The sequence below is a fragment of the Sturnira hondurensis genome, unplaced genomic scaffold (genome assembly GCF_014824575.4).
Source record: "Sturnira hondurensis isolate 20B ecotype Veracruz unplaced genomic scaffold, ASM1482457v3 Scaffold0007222, whole genome shotgun sequence".
Classification (NCBI taxonomy): domain Eukaryota; kingdom Metazoa; phylum Chordata; class Mammalia; order Chiroptera; family Phyllostomidae; genus Sturnira; species Sturnira hondurensis.
Genome location: NW_028079853.1, coordinates 1,226,455 through 1,239,275, shown reverse-complemented (window position 1 = coordinate 1,239,275; position 12,821 = coordinate 1,226,455). Strand labels below are relative to the sequence as shown.

Genomic DNA, 12,821 nt, shown 5'->3' with positions numbered 1-12,821 from the left:
AATGCAGGAGCCAGAAACTATAGGTAGGAGAGATGAGACAAAGTCAAAGCCAATCAGGGACACCTCCATCAGCTTTCAACAGCCCCAGCAGCTGAAAAATGTTTTTGTAACCCTGAAGAAGAGATCTGAGCAGAGCATTACCATGTGAGTGTAGCATACTGCTGAACTCTAGAGCAAGATCACCTGGGTTTGTGTCTTAGCCTGATCCTTCACCGGGTGTGTGACCTTGGGATAAGATACTTAATCTTTTTTGTGTGTTTCAGATCCCTCATAGTCATATGGAGCTAATATTAATTTTCTTATAAATGTGTTATAGCGATCAATTATTACACTTTAAATTTTGTTTACTACATTTACGCTGGTTTTATGATTTTCAAGGATATTTATTTCTTTCAGGATAGATGTCTCAAAAGTCACACATGGATTAATGAATGTTTGTCTTGGTGACTAACTGGCTGTAGGGAAGCAATCCCTTTTAAAAGGGAGAATATTAGTACACCCACCAACTGCTGAACTCGGAGAATATTAGTACAGCAGTTGGTGGGTGGGGTTTGGGCGTGGGGGCTGTACCAACTGCTCTATCTGATAACACTACCTCTGTTGGGAGAAGGGTGGGGTTTTGTGCTGGAGCGGGCCCATCTTGGTCCACCGGAGCTGATGCTAAATTTTCAGACATTTTGCGAGCCAGTTATGAATTATCATCATTTAGAATTACATTGTATAAATGTGTAATAAGATAGATTCTCTTTTAAAAAATACTGAATACTGAAAAGTCGTCTCTTCCTAATTACTTACTACACTTCACTATGATCTGTACTCTTGAGTTGTCGATGTCTATTGTACCTGTAAGGCAGGAGTATTAAGTAAGGGAGTGTTGCTGGTCATCTCTGCTCAACTCTGCATTCCGTGAAATTACATGGGGAACTTAGAATCAGCCATGGCAAGGATATTTACACTGTGGATTTGGCAAACACTCTATGTCAGGGCCTTATGATTTATTGTTTTGTTGATTGTCTGAACTTAGAAAGATTCAGTTTAAAAGTGTGTCATGTCCGTAGCCACTACATTGTAAAGAGCACAGACAATTGAGAAAATATTCTTGCAGTATTTGAAAACTGTCATCCAATTCAGCAAGGCAGGAAGGAGCTCATGCCACTGACAAAGAAAGAGAAGTTCTAATGTATGTCTTTACTGTCTCATTTTCATCTCACTTGGTAATGTGAACAAAAGTACAAATTAACTTTTAGGTCAGAGCTGCACTCATTAATTGCAGCCATAGGTTGGCTACAGATGTGTGTTGGGCAAAAATCTTTGAAACATTATGTGGGAATCCACCGGCTACTGGAAACTTGAAATAAAGAATACTGTACATTTTATTATTACTTGTAAATTATGTGTTATATACCCTTTATATTCATAAAATTTATAACAAACAAAGACATATGCAAACTTCTTTTCCCCAGCAAGCTGGTTGTTCAGTGTTTAACAGCACATTAATAGTGATCATGATGACATGGTGTAAAAATAAAATACTGCGTTTTTCTTTTTTAATATGACCTAGATTGTACTCTTTCTGAGAGTTAGGGCTTGTCTTGAGATATACGCCTGTCTGTCTGATTCGGTGGTTACCTACTAGGTGAGCAGGAAGGATCTTTACTCTGCTTTACTCTTCATCTCACACAAATTTGGAAAGATCCAGTCTATTCTGGACTCTTCTGCAGAAGCCTCCCTCCACGTCTCACTCGACGGTAGTATTAGTGAACCTAAATGACTCCTGTTTGGGAAGATGGACATTAGGAATTACTGTCCTGGAAGACTGGAATGTACTGGAGACTTTCTCTGCGCAGGCTTGAAGAAGTTGAATTTCCTGAAAGGGACATGGGCACAGGGAACAAAGCCAGGAACTGGGTGTGTCCATCAGGTGACTCTCTGAGACCTAAACTTGCAGTGGTAACAGACAGCTTGCCCTCTTCTTTTGAAGTCACATCCTGTTTTGTGGAAAGAGGCCAGGAGTTCCAGGGGCAAAGTGAGGCAGAGAAGTGGGCATGAGGGCTCGCAACTCGCTGGCCCAGAACGGATGGGAAAGCCATCCTTTCCATGATGCACACTGCAGTGGGAGAAATGGGGAGAGTTTGCGGGACAGAAGTCTGCAGAGAAGTTGAAAGGAGCCTGCTGTTAGAAGTTTGCATTGACAGTTTCAGAGAATCCGAAAGAGGAAGTTTAGAGGAAGCAGAGCAAGGAAAGTTCAGCTCAAAAATACAGATGCGGGTTTTTATGCTAGGATCAGCTGTGGCTATGAGGTGGAAGGAGAACCTAGAACAGCCATGTGAACACTGCCACTCCTGTGCTGGAGGGCGACCATCCCCAGGCCCGGAGAGGATACTTGCTTTCTTGGGAGGAAATGAGTTTCAGGAGGTAGATACCCATCCGAGAGAGAGAATTGAGAGGACAAGTACACTGCGGGAGGGGAAAGGGTACCAGTCCAACAGTGAATCAGGTCAAAACAACTTAGGAGAAGACAGTCAACAATTTACTTCTTGTAGAACTTTCTTTCCTTGGCTTTCAAGACCTGCCATCCTGATTCCCTGATGGCTTTTTCCCAATCTGCCCAGGGATGATGAGCAGACCCCCAGTGGCAAGCCACATTGCTGCTGATAATTAAATGAATCCTTGAAAGAAAAAAATAGAAATGGCCAGTTAAACTTCTGCTATAAAGGATTTCAGTTTCACTCTGATTTTATTTCTTGTAAAATGATGACATGAGGAGAAAGATAAACTGTTTGTCCAGTTCTTGACCCCAAAACTTTGGGGAGAAGAGAATGCTGATTTTAGTTGTGATTTGTGGCAGGATGCTTTGTGTGGAAAAAACCCCACTGTGTGACTGACAGCTATCATTAGCCCCTTCTGCACCTTCCCCACTTCCTCCACCAGAAACCAGGGAGGTTTGGACTGGATGATGAGTGCTACCTGCAGGTAGAAAATGGGAGAAAATACCTGAATACTCTTTAGCATCATTACAGATCAGGGACAAAAGCCTGGTGAACTCTGGCCCGTCTCTGGCTCCCTGCATCTCCAAAATTCAGTTTTGTTGTGATCAAGGGACACTATGTCAGGTCCCGCTCTGCAGGGAAATGCAGCTCTAATTTTGGCAGAGTCTAAGAGACCTCACTACCTCCTTCTCAGAGGAAACAGAATCCGTCAGGGGAGGACTCCCACACCGTCCATCAACAGTCATTCAGAATGACCTACTTCTGTACTCCATCGCCACCTTGCTCCCGGTGCCGCGGGAGAGTGTCCCCTTCCTAAGGTTACCGCCTCCAGGATTCCACCCCACCTTGTCTCACAACCTGTCTCTTCAACCTTCCCTTCCCTTCTTTCTAACAATATTAAACATGCCTAAAACTCTTCCATCTTAAAATTAATTTAAAAACCAGAAAACAAACACAACAACAGCTGGATCCTGTAGTCTTCTAAGCTGCTGCCTAACTCCTCTCCCCGCTTTAGTTACACTTCTGGAAGAGCCGACTCTCTTGTTGCCTCCACTTCCTTCCCTTGCTTCCGGTCCTCCCTCTGTTGCCATCTCCATCGGCTGCCCCCTCACTAGGAGACAGTGCCTGCAAGGTCCCCAGCAGTCCTCGGGACACTTCTCTCACTGGATGCATGGGTGATGTTTGAATGATGATCTCTCCTCACTGGAAACACTCTGTTATGGAGTCAATAATAACGCATTTTTAGCCTCTCTTCTCCCTTTCTGGCCTCCACTTGGTGCTCCCATCTGAATGATGTCACTATTATCTAGCCCAGTGAGTTTCAACCTTTTTCATTCATCCCCACCAGACAACTATTGCTGTGTTGGCAATTATCATATATATTTTTTAAATTTGACAATCTAAGGGAAAAGAGGTCAGTGTCCATAACTAAAGAGTCAGGTGTTGCATGTTTTAAACATGCTCAAGGCACACTGTTTGAAAGTCGCTGATCTAGCCAGCTGCTCAGGCCGTCTGTGGATAACCAGGAAGTCATCCTTGAGCATCTGCTCTTACTCCCCACATCCGTCAGCCAGGCCTGAGCTGTGCCTCAAGGTTAATTTAGAACCCTACCTTCTCTCAGAAGCTCCTCCTTTGCCAGCACCCTGGTCCCAGCCACTTCCGTCTCTCACCTGGGACAATACAACAGCCCGCTGGTGACCTCCCTACCTCTCTACTCAAGCTACCACACAGCAGACAGAATGATTCTTTACAAGGAAATCACATTAGGAAACGCTCCTCCTCTCAACTCTCTAAGGTTACCTTGCCCCTTACCCTTAAACCTCAGGTTACAGGTCACCTCCCCATAAGCCCTCCCTGAACCCCTCCCATTTGTTCCCTGATCACCTGCCTCTTCCCTCCAAGAGCATTTATTCCACTGGGCTGTAACTCCTCTGAGTCCCACAGCTTCCTGAATTCAGAGAGGGCCGGACCCGGGTGGGCTGGTTGAATCCACCCTGAGTGCATGGCATCATGTAAATATTCCACTTTTATATATGACTCTGGCTAGGTGGCTCAGTTGGTTGGAACATTGTCTTGCACAACAAAAGGTTGCAGGTTTGATTCCCAGTCAGGGCACATACCCGGAATGTGGGTTCAATCCCGGGTCCAGTACCTACCAGAGGGAACCAATGGATGTTTCTCTCTCACATCCATGTTTCTGTCTCTTAAAAATGAAAATATCCTCGAGTGAGGATAAAACAAAACAAAACAAAACAAAAAAAAAACTGTTAATGTACCGTTCTCCCCTCCCGACCCCATTCCTAGATATATAATGTAATTAACAGATCATGGAACAAACTGCGAGCAAAGGAAGGAAGGTAAAATCCTGACAATTAATTGATTGAAAGACGTTCCCGAGTGGGCCCCAAGCATTCTAGAGAAACACAGTTTGATGAGCTATTTTATTTCCTTGTAAAAAGGATGGGTGCGGCAAAAATAAAACTATTCACATAAAGTTTTGGGGCCCAAAGCTACTGATTTCACCTGTGACTTGTGTGAGTGGCAAATAAGACATGAGCTTAGGTATGCGTGCACGCCCAGAAGCCTTTGTTGCGGGGCCCCAGATATAAGTAAGGGTTGGTGACTAATCAAATCTGGCCGCTGTTTACAAAGGCAGACCTTAGGGGTAGGGAGTTCTCCAGGAAACGAAAGCGAAAGAGCCCAAGTTGACCGCCCAGAGTCGGGGTGGGACTGGCAGTGCCGGCTGCGGAGCTGAGGATGGCTGCGACCCGCTTCTTCCCGCTGCTTGTCGAGGGGTCCTGGGGCCCCCACCCCCCGAAGAACTTGAGCACCAAGTTGCAGATATACTTCCAGAGCCAGAAGAGAGCGGGCGGCGGAGAGTGTGAGGTCCACCAGGAGCCCGGGGACCCGGTCCGCTTCCTGGTGCTCTTCCACCGGCAGGACGGTGAGGGGCGCCTGGGGCAGGTGTGGGCGGGAACCTCCGGCTCTCCGGGCTGGGGAAACCTGGGACTGGGGCCCACGGTGGGAGAACCCGCCTGGCTCTCACAACGGGCGTGGAGAGTTGCAAAACGGACCAAGGGTGCGCGGGCTGGGGGTCGCTGCGGTTCCTCTGCCCTGCGCTTGTGGGCGCTCAGCGGTGCCGGGGAGGTGGCGGCAGAACCACGCAAGGTATCGAATCTCTCACCTCATTTCACAAGAGGACGTACTGTGTGAATGGCAGAGTTGCATCAGTTGTGCTTATTGCCTTCTGCCTATTAAAGCAGCGGTCCTAGAACCCCCAAGGTTTAGGGGAACACTAGTTTAAGGGAAGAAACGGTTTCTACGGACAGTATGTCCAATATATGGAATACTTTAGTGAGATAAATTTGGTTGAAAATAAGTACATTGATTTCTTCTGAGAGACACCATGAAACTCAGCCCTTTACAGGGGCGTCCAAACTTTCGGTGTCTCTGGGCCACCCTGGAAGAAGAAGGGTTGTCTTGGGCCACACATTAAATACACTGCTACCTGTATCACAAACATATCTCATATTGTCCTAAGTAGGTGTAGGATTTTGTGTTGGGCCGCATTCACAGCCACCCTGGGCGCTGGAGGTCTGTGCAGTGCTCTGGCGAAGACAGTGAGTCCTTAAACAATGGCAGTTAGCGTGGGGAAGGAAGGCGCGTTTGTGTGCCGTTCTGGATGTGGTGACCGATTCTGTGGGAATGGCCAGTGCTCCGTTTGAGAGGAAAGGAGAGGGAAAGCCCCTCTCTTTCTGTAAACTAGTAGGTGGGGAAAGAGAGGGGCTAAGCACTGGGAGGAGTCCGGATGACTGCCCCAGGGGTCATGGAGATGCCCCGTGGTTCTGGGGTCAACTGAGACAGGGGTAGAGATGCTGCTTAAAATCCCTTTGTCTGAGCAAAATAGGGAGAGTATCTGGAGCGGGGGTGACAGCTTGTTCTTGACCAACACGGTATCTTTGTTGGTCCAACACGGTATCTTTGTTGGTCGTTCGGTACTTCGTCCCTGGGGTTCAGGGTGGCCGTCGGACTGGGTTGTCCAAGGTTAGGAGTTTTGCGCTTTTGAGGGGGAAATTCCCTCCTCGCAGGCAGTTGAGCAGCTGAGTTCTCCTCTCCTCCTGCTTGCTGTCGCTGCCGTTTAAGAAAGGCGGAGGACAAATATCCACCAGACACCCACCAGGTCCTGTAGCAGGAGCCACGTGACCACCTGCTTCCGCCTGCTCTTTTCCATTGAAATCTCCTAAGAAAGGATGTGGACACTCTCTGATCCTGCTTTTCTGTCACGAATTTGAGAACCATTCAGGCGGGAGGAGTGGCAAGGAGGCTTACAAGGCCATGAGAGCGACTGGAAAGCTTTATGCAAGGAAATGTGAAAGGAAAGGTGAAACCCAGAGAGGAGAGGGATACACAGATAAAGTGTGGAGAAAGTGCAGCGGGCAGCAGGGCAGGAGACCCACTTGGCTCAGAACCTTTAAGAAAACAAAGTACAAAGTTTTCCAAGAATGAATTTCACCAAGGAATGCTCAGAAGGGCAACCATGTGATGTAAGTCATTTTCTTAGGGGATGTTACCACTTTGATTCCAACTGTTAACATCACCTTGGGTCTGGCCCTTAGGGATGCTTCTTTCTTCTTTGGCATCCCCTTACCCTCAGGAGTTAGCTCTCAGATTGGGGCCATAGACCCCCTGCGTCCAACTCACCTCAGGTTGCACAGACACAGCCAAGCTCTGTCCCATAGACTCAGGAATCCTGAGTGTGTGTGGGTGAGAGGGAGTCAGCACTTTGAACCAGCACCCCAGGTGACTCTACGCACTGAAGTCTGAGATCCCGTTGTCTGTTGTTGACGCTGAATGAGCAAAAAGGGAGATGATTATAGAAAACACAATCAGCATAAAAATACAATCAGTGCAAAATACAATTTTGTGGTGATACCATCATTCTGTTCTAGCCCTCAAAGCAGAACTAATTTTGGTCTCCTGCCAGGCTTCTTCCTTCACATATTCTACCTGTGGTCCCCTTCCTGCACCCCTAGGCTGTTCCAGTGATCCCTTTGTGTACCTCCTGCACAGACACCTCAAAACTTAGTGACTCAAGAGCTGACATGGTCAGCTGACATGGTTCCTGGGAAGTGGAAAGTCCCAGTCAGTTTCAGTTTCCTATCAGAAGAATAGGTTTCTCAGCAGCAAGTTGCCAGGAATTTGCTAACAGTGAATGACCTGACCTAGCAGCCCCAGGATAGATCTCCTACATGGATACCCTCCCTCTCCATACCAGAAGTGGCCTCAGCAGGTGCAGGCTCACGGTGTAATATGGCTTTAGTCATATAAATCACATAATAAGAATAAGCCCACCAGCATTTCTCTGTAGAAATTACTCTAGAGCACACAGGCACTATGTAGAAGCTGTATCTTACTTTTACATAGTTCGCTGAGTTTCTGAAAAGTTGAACATAAATTGATTTAGAAGATTTTAGGTCCTGTTTCAGATGTGTCCTTTTATCATCTTCTCTGGTCATAATTTGGTTCCCGATTATTGTCAGTCTCTCTGGGGTAAGGAAACCCATCTTCTCTTTGAACCCATCTTCTCATTTAAAAAGTAAATGTGGATGGTTTGAGGTTCGTGCAGAAGGGACATGGGTCACACAGGCAAGCCTGGCTGGACATCAGAGGTTCAGGTCTTTTTTTCTCCCGGGTTCGCCTCCTCTTGGTTGGGGAGCACTTACTGATCTTGCTACCACCTGCCCTCTTGAAGTAGTGGTGCCCACACATGCTGCACAGAGAACAGGCTGGCACATTTAAATGCCTGGATGGGATTCTACCAAAGTCTAGAATAAAATGAATGCATCACAGAGGTCCACAACTGAGAAAACTTAGGTTCCTTTCTGGCTTCAGGGGTCTTCCCCAGGCCTCACTCAAGCTTAGGGCAGCCCCTAAGGATTTTAGGTAAAGACTCCCAGGAAGAGTGAATTAGAGTCTGGCATTTCTTCTCATTTTGTTTCTGGTGATGTTTCGTCCAGTTGGCATCCAGTTAAGACCTCACTTCTCCTACCTCTTCATGGAGGTTGAGGTGGAAAAGCTATTCAAGCCCTTCTTTCTGAAAGATTCCTATTCTTGGTTTCACAGGTTCTCTTTCACCCTGACCTCTTTGTGCCGTCTGACTGTGCCGAGCACACTTCCTCCTCTACACTCATTGCCTGTTCTTCACAGTCTCAGATGCACAGCTTTCCCTTTCTCTCTGGCTGCTCTTTCTTGTTATGAAAACTACGTCTGCATAGCTCTTGTGGATGTTACAAAACTCGTTCACTGACCCTCGTTTGAGTGAGGAAACAGATTTAAGGGAAGTTAAGATATCTTCTCAATGTCACGCATCGAGTTTGTGACAGAATTGGAATTTAAATCCAGATTTTCTGAACACTTATGTCTATTGTCCCTTTTTTTACTACCATTCAGCTGCCTGATGTGCTATTAATTTTTTTAAACCTCTTCATCCATTCTTTCCTTATCGTTTTATTATCAGATGTGAGGCTATTTTCACAAGTTAAAGAATTGATTGAAATAGCCTATTAACTAGTCTCCTGGCCATTCTGCTCCTGGTTACCTGAGTCACCTTCCTAAAACATGGCTTTTATCACACCTTGCCCAGCACCTGGTCTTCTATTTATTTCCCTTTACTGTACAATAAATATTGCCCCCTTTCTGAGTGCCTGCTGAGCACTGGGTGCTCTAGTAAATTCTTTATAATGTTTCTTCAATTTAATCCATGTAACACCCATGGAAGACCACCTTTATTACTGGTAATTACTTACTAATATACAGGAATACAGAGGTTTTGGAAGATGCTTAAGGTTTTTTTTGTTTGTTTGTTTGTTTTGTTTTTTTAAATATATTTTATTGATTATACCATTACAGTTGTTCTATTCCCCCCCTTCATTCCCCTCCACCCCCACACTCCCTCCCCCACCATTCTCCCCACCTTAGTTTATAACCACGTGTCTCAAGTTCTTTAGAATCTATATTTCCCCCACTATTCTCACCCTCCCCCCTATCTATTTTCTACCTACCATCTATGCTATTTTCTGTGCCTTCTCCCCCCTTCTCCTCCTCCCACCCCCCTGTTTCTAACCCTCCATGTGTTCTTCATTTTTATAGTTCCACTCCTGATCTAGCTGTCCTCTTGGTTTGCTTTTGTTTTAGGTGCGGTTGTTAATAACTGTGTGTTTGCTGTCCTTTCACTGTTCATATTTTTCATCTTCTTTTTCTTATATAAGTCCCTTTAGCATTTCATATAATAAGGGCTTGGTGCTGATGAACTCCTTGAACTTGACCTTATCTGAGAAGCACTTTATCTGTCCTTCCATTCTAAATGAAAGCTTTGCTGGATAAAGCAATCTTGGCTGTAGGTCTTTGGATTTCATGACTTGGAATACTTCTTTCCAGCCCCTTCTTGCCTGTAAGGTCTCTTTTGAGAAATCAGCTAACAGTCTGATGGGTACTCCTTTGTAGGTGACTGTCCCCTTATCCCTTGATGCTTCTAGGATTGTCTCCTTCATTTTAGTCTTGGCTAATGTAATTATGATGTGCCTTGGTGTGTTCCTTCTTGGGTCCAACTTCTTTGGGACTCTCTGAGCTTCCTGGATTTCCTGGAAGTCTATTTCCTTTGCCAGATTGGGGAAGTTCTCCTTTATTATTTGTTCAAATACGTTTTCCACTCGTGGCTGTTTCTTCCCCCTTCTGGTACCCCTATAATTCGGATGTTGGAATGTTTAAAGATGACCAGGAGGTTCCTAAGCCTCTCCTCATTTTTTTGAATTCTCATTTCTTCATTCCTTTCTGGTGGGATGTTTTGTTCTTCCTTCTGGTCCATTCCATTGATTTGAGTCCCAGTTTCCTTTCCATCACTATTGGTTTCCTGGACATCTCCCTTCATTTCAGTTAGTTTAGCCTTCATATGTTCCTCTAATTTGTGACTGTGTTCCTCTAATTTGTGACTATAATCTACCAGTTCCGTGAGCATCCTGATAAATAGTGTCTTGAATTGTGCTTCTGTGAGGCTGGCAATCTGTTGGTCGCTTAGAGTTATTGGCTCTGGGACTTTGAGTTGTTCTTGCACCATCTTTTGGGCCGTTTATGCCTGTTCCGTAGCAGGATCAGAGCCCTAAAGTGTTCACTAGAACAGGGCAACTAAGTCGCTGGGTTGTGACGTTGTATGTGGGGGTGGGGTCAAAGAGGGACAATGGCTTCCCGTCTGCCGCCTGCCGTTGCGGCCACCACCGTCACCAGGCCCACGTGTTTCGTCCCACTGCACGGGAGTGTGCCACGGCCATCAGCCCTCCACCACTGGGTTCGCCCCCTGGGGCCTGTGTGGTCCGTCTCACTGTGCGCCAATGTGCAGCTGTGGTCAGTCTGCCCCACACCCTGACTGGTTCCGGGCTGCCTGCGTGCCTAGGTCGGGGGATCTGTCCTGCCCGACCCAGCTCTGCTGCTGGCTCCGCCTCTCTTACCGTCCCCGTTGAACTGTTCGTAGTTGTTGGACTTCCATATAATTCCGTTTTCTGGTCTTTGGGTGTGTCCTAGTTCTCCAAACCTTTGTTGTATTCAAACTTGGTTGTGGGAGAAGGCACAGTGTTTCCACCTATGCCCCCATCTTGGCAGAAGTCCCGCTTAAGGTTAAAAAATAAGTTTAAAGATAGAATTCAAATCCATGCCTGCTTGCTAAACTTCTCCTTTTTTCACCACATAAGGCCTCCCTTGATTGATGATGACAAAGCCTGTGGAAATCATGAAATAATTTTGTGAATAAACATTGATTGACAGTTAACTTTGCCTTCTTCCTCCTCCTCCTCCTCCTTCTTCTCCTCTTCCTTCTCCATCTTCTCCTCCTCCACCTCTACCTCTTTTTCTTCTTTTCTGATTTTTCAGTTCGCCAGAGAGTTCTGGAGAGAGGGAACCATGAGTTAGTATTGCCAGAAAAAGAAACATTTAAGTTAACTGTCCAGCTGCCTCCAGCCCCAGATGAAGCCCATGATATTTCTGAAGAGGAAATTCCAACAAAGGTAAGTAAAGGAGTGAGTAAAAGGGAAGAAGGGTGTTCTTCCAAGGGGCGTGGGATGGGAAGCACAATGAGGAAAACCTAGTGGAATAAAAAGTGTAAGTCAAACTGTAGTGAGAAATGCAACTTACAGATGTGGTGGAACAGATACGGGATAATGAGGGAGGGATGCTTCTTGTTCAATGTTGGACACTTTGGAAAAGTCAAGATTTGGGGGTTATAGTAAGGGTGGTGTGAGATGTAAAATGTTGGGTGTGTTTGTCCTGGGTGCTCTTAACCTGGAACTTACTATATTTATTTTAAAATTGTTCTGAGGGGATAGTGATCCATCTGCCTGTACTAAGTATTTCCTACACGGTATAGTAATAGTATCTATCTCATGGGATTGTTGTGAGGATTAGATGAGACAACCCCTGTAAAACAAATTGCATAGTGCTTATTCATAGGAAACACTCAACGAATGTTAAATGGAGAAAAGATTTAGGTCCTACCCCATTCCCTGGACACTTGCTGCTCCTTGGGGTTTCTGTTGTTTGTGACTTATTTTCACCAATGATTTTTGTGCTGAGTGAGTGGATGTGCTACTGCACATGGGGTGCCCTCAACAGCACCACTGCCGGAGCTTTTCATGATCATTTCTGTTGACCCTCCTACAGCTCTAGGCCAGGCTCCAGCGCCTTTTCTTTTGCTTTTCAAAGATTTTATTTATTTTATTTTTAGAGAGAGGGGAAGGGAGAAAGAGAAGGAGAGAAACATCAGCGTATGGTTGTCTCTGGAGTGCCCCCTACTGGGGACCTGGCCCACAACCCAGGCATGTGCCCTGACTGGGAATCAAACTAGCCACCCTTCAGTTCACAGGCTGGCACTCAGTCCACTGAGCCACACCAGCCAGGGTCAGCACATTTTCTTAATGTAAAGGAACTATCAGTAGCCCTGGCCAGGTGGTACAGTTAATTGGAGGGTCTGATTTTAGGGTTACGAAAGGGGTCAAGCTGTCATATTTATCTACCACGGTTTGATCCCTGATGGCGGTGTGTACAGGAGATAGCCAATCAGTGTTCTCTCTCTCCATTCCTTTTTCCCTAAAATCAATAAACACATCCTCAGGTGAGGATTTAAAAATAAATTATTAGTAATTTATTAATTCTACTTTATTGTTTGAATTTCAGGAATTCAAGACCAAAGAACATGCCAAAGAACCAGGTAAGGCTTCAGTTGAGATGACTGGCCTTTGAAAGGCAGTTTTGCTTTTATTAAAGTTGGCAGAGGCAGACATCATCCTT

At 45.8% G+C, this 12,821-nt stretch overlaps 1 protein-coding gene across 1 annotated transcript in view; it reads left to right on the top strand.

Annotated features, from left to right (window-relative positions):
- The first annotated feature begins 5,126 nt into the window (after nucleotides 1–5,126).
- Nucleotides 5,127–12,821, top strand: part of PARP14 (poly(ADP-ribose) polymerase family member 14) — a 50,799-nt gene continuing 43,104 nt past the window's right edge. Inside the window, exons 1-3 of the mRNA XM_037051475.1 lie at nucleotides 5,127–5,433; nucleotides 11,409–11,542; nucleotides 12,708–12,741. Of these exons, the coding sequence (XP_036907370.1) occupies nucleotides 5,247–5,433; nucleotides 11,409–11,542; nucleotides 12,708–12,741 (355 nt within the window). The 5' untranslated portion in view covers nucleotides 5,127–5,246. The remainder of the gene's footprint in view (nucleotides 5,434–11,408; nucleotides 11,543–12,707; nucleotides 12,742–12,821) is intronic.